We start from the raw sequence: 2,808 nt of genomic DNA, 5'->3' as shown, positions 1-2,808 counted from the left end.
AGAGTGTGTGTGTGTGTGTGTGTGTGTGTGTGTAATTTATCTTGTAGGACAAAACAACTAAGTATTGTAATATGTTTACCACAGACCTTCACTCTTAAAAATAAAGGTGCTTCAAAAGTTTCTTCAAATGATGCCATAGAAGAACCATTTTTGGTTCCACAAAGAACCATTCAATCGAAGGTTCTTTAAAGAACCATCTCTTTCTTACCTTTTTATAATCTGAAGAACCTTCTTTCGCCACAAAGAAGCTTTTGTGAAACAGAAAGGTTCTTCAGATGTTAAAGGTTCTTAATGGAACCATTTAGACAAAAATGTTCTTCTATGGCATCGTGAAGCACCGTTATTTTTAAGAGTGTAGAGTTGTTTGTGGTGGGGATAAATTAAACGTGATCTGCGACGACTTCATAATCGTGTTGCATTGTGGTCTATGGAGCGGCCTGAAGTGTGCATATGAAGACCGATATCAAAATCGGTCCATATAAACTTCCCTCGTCCACTTCACGAAGTGGAACGCACTTCAAAGTGACATTCCCCCGAGGGGAAGTGTTTAGGGAAGTTTGTAAGTGCGTGTCTAAAAGTGGAGTGGAACGCAGCCAGGTTCAGAAAACAAACGAGTGGTTCTTCCGCGCCGTGAGGGGCGGAGCTTATCAGGCACTCATTAACATAACCCCTCCCCGCCCCATTTGCAATTTCCGCATCCTGCAGCAGCAAAACCAGCTTTTTTCAGCTAAAGAAATATGTGAGATTTCTCAGGACGGTTTTCCCGGCGCATGTCCGGGCGTCTGGTTCCAGTTCTGCAGCTTGCAGTAAACGGTGTTAGAGTTCTTGCAGCGGCATCCAGGCCGCTTCACGCGGTCGTGGCACGAGTTGCACGCTTTCACGCAGCACTTAGCGGGCAGGTAACACAGCAGACACGGAAAGAGCGCCGACATGAGTCCCATGCACAGAAAGCGTCGCTTTCACGCAGCCCTTAGCGGGCAGGTAACACAGCAGACACGGAAAGAGCGCCGACATGAGTCCCATGCACAGAAAGCGCGAGCAGCACTGCGGATGCGACAGAGAACACGGCCGGTCGGCGCAAGGGTCGCCAACGTCATCATCGTCGTTTGAGCAATGATAAAAAATCCCTTTGACCAAACACATGCATGTCCCATGCTCCACGACATTTTCGGCCGAACACAGGCATTGTCCGTTGCACGCGAGGCGCGCCGGAAGCGGACGAGGCGCTGTGCATTCGCTGCATTTGCATTTCCCGCAGCTCTCGCAGATGTATAAATGCGCCGAGTCCAGTTTTTCCTGTTTGAGAGGAACGTCCGGCGGGAGAAACGGATGCATGGATGCGTTCAGAGATTTCGGCTGAGTCCGTATGGCGTGATTGCGATAATGCGACGGCGCTAGCAGGCCTCGCTCCGATCCGTCGCTGCTGTTGCTCCCGGAGCTCGTGGATCTGCTGAGCGCTGGCGGACGTGCCGCTCGGTGCTCGTAGTTGTTATTCACGTTCACCAGGATCACCTCGTGAGTCCTCTCCTGCTTGTCTGCATTGCGCGGTGGAGGCCCCGGGGCCGGTCTGTGCGCTACGGCCGGGCCCTCAGAGTACTCGTTGCATGAGCGGATGGCTTTGATCTGGTCCAGGGAAAGGATGGCACCGGATGGGAGGCTTCCTCCGCTCTGACCGTGGCGATCCATGAGACACGATCAGCAACTCCAAACAACACGGATGCAACGCTCATCTGACAATCTGAGAGACAAGCAGAGAGAGATGTCATTCTCAACATGCAATTAATGCAATCAGATTATTTCATTTTTTGGTGTTTTTTTGGTGTCTCTAGTACACTTTAAGCCAATTTTATGATACAGCCTCACTCTTAAAAAAAAGGTTCTTTATTGGCATCTACTGGTTCCATGAAGAACCTTTAACATTCGTTCTTTATAGTGGAAAAAGCTGCTTTGACACAATCTGTATTGTATAAAGCGCTATATAGATAAAGGTGACTTGACTTGAAAAAGGTTGCCGGTCTGTGCGCTACGGCCGGGCCCTCAGAGTACTCGTTGCATGAGCGGATGGCTTTGATCTGGTCCAGGGAAAGGATGGCACCGGATGGGAGGCTTCCTCCGCTCTGACCGTGGCGATCCATGAGACACGATCAGCAACTCCAAACAACACGGATGCAACGCTCATCTGACAATCTGAGAGACAAGCAGAGAGAGATGTCATTCTCAACATGCAATTAATGCAATCAGATTATTTCATTTTTTTGGTGTTTTTTTGGTGTCTCTAGTACACTTTAAGCCAATTTTATGATACAGCCTCACTCTTAAAAAAAAAGGTTCTTTATTGGCATCTACTGGTTCCATGAAGAACCTTTAACATTCGTTCTTTATAGTGGAAAAAGCTGCTTTGACACAATCTGTATTGTATAAAGCGCTATATAGATAAAGGTGACTTGACTTGAAAAAGGTTCTTTAGATTATTAAAATGTTCTCAAATTCACTCTTAGACAAAAAAAAAGTTATTTTAAGAACTAATCACTAAAAGGTTCCAAAACCAAAAACTTTTTTTTCTACACTTTTAAAAATAAAGGCTCTCTACTGACATCTACTGGTTCCATGAAGAACCTTGAACATTAATGGAAACTTTCAATTCCAAAAAAGTTCTTTAGTTTATTAAAATGTTCTTTACACTTAGGAATAATGGTTATTTTAAGTACTGTTTACTGAAAGGTTCTTTGGGAAAGCAAAAATGGTTCTTCTGATGGTTCCATGAAGAACCTTTAGCATCAATTCAACAACTAAAGGTTGTTTATAGTG

At 45.5% G+C, this 2,808-nt stretch overlaps 1 protein-coding gene across 1 annotated transcript; it reads right to left on the bottom strand.

Moving 5' to 3' along the window:
- Positions 1-532: 532 nt before the first annotated feature.
- On the bottom strand, positions 533-1,778 carry LOC107717312 (protein sprouty homolog 1-like). The gene is made up of 2 exons (XM_016524013.1): positions 964-1,778; positions 533-887 (listed from the first exon to the last, which is right to left on the bottom strand). The coding sequence occupies exons 1-2, from the start codon at positions 1,684-1,686 to the stop codon at positions 750-752; spliced, it is 861 nt and encodes a 286-aa protein (XP_016379499.1). The 5' UTR covers positions 1,687-1,778; the 3' UTR covers positions 533-749.
- Positions 1,779-2,808: the final 1,030 nt, after the last annotated feature.

The sequence above is a fragment of the Sinocyclocheilus rhinocerous genome, unplaced genomic scaffold (assembly GCF_001515625.1).
Source record: "Sinocyclocheilus rhinocerous isolate Xijiao unplaced genomic scaffold, SAMN03320098_v1.1 scaffold149, whole genome shotgun sequence".
In the NCBI taxonomy this organism is placed as follows: Eukaryota; Metazoa; Chordata; class Actinopteri; order Cypriniformes; family Cyprinidae; genus Sinocyclocheilus; species Sinocyclocheilus rhinocerous.
Note: the sequence above shows the minus strand (reverse complement) of the source record. Positions and strands in the feature narration are given on the sequence as shown.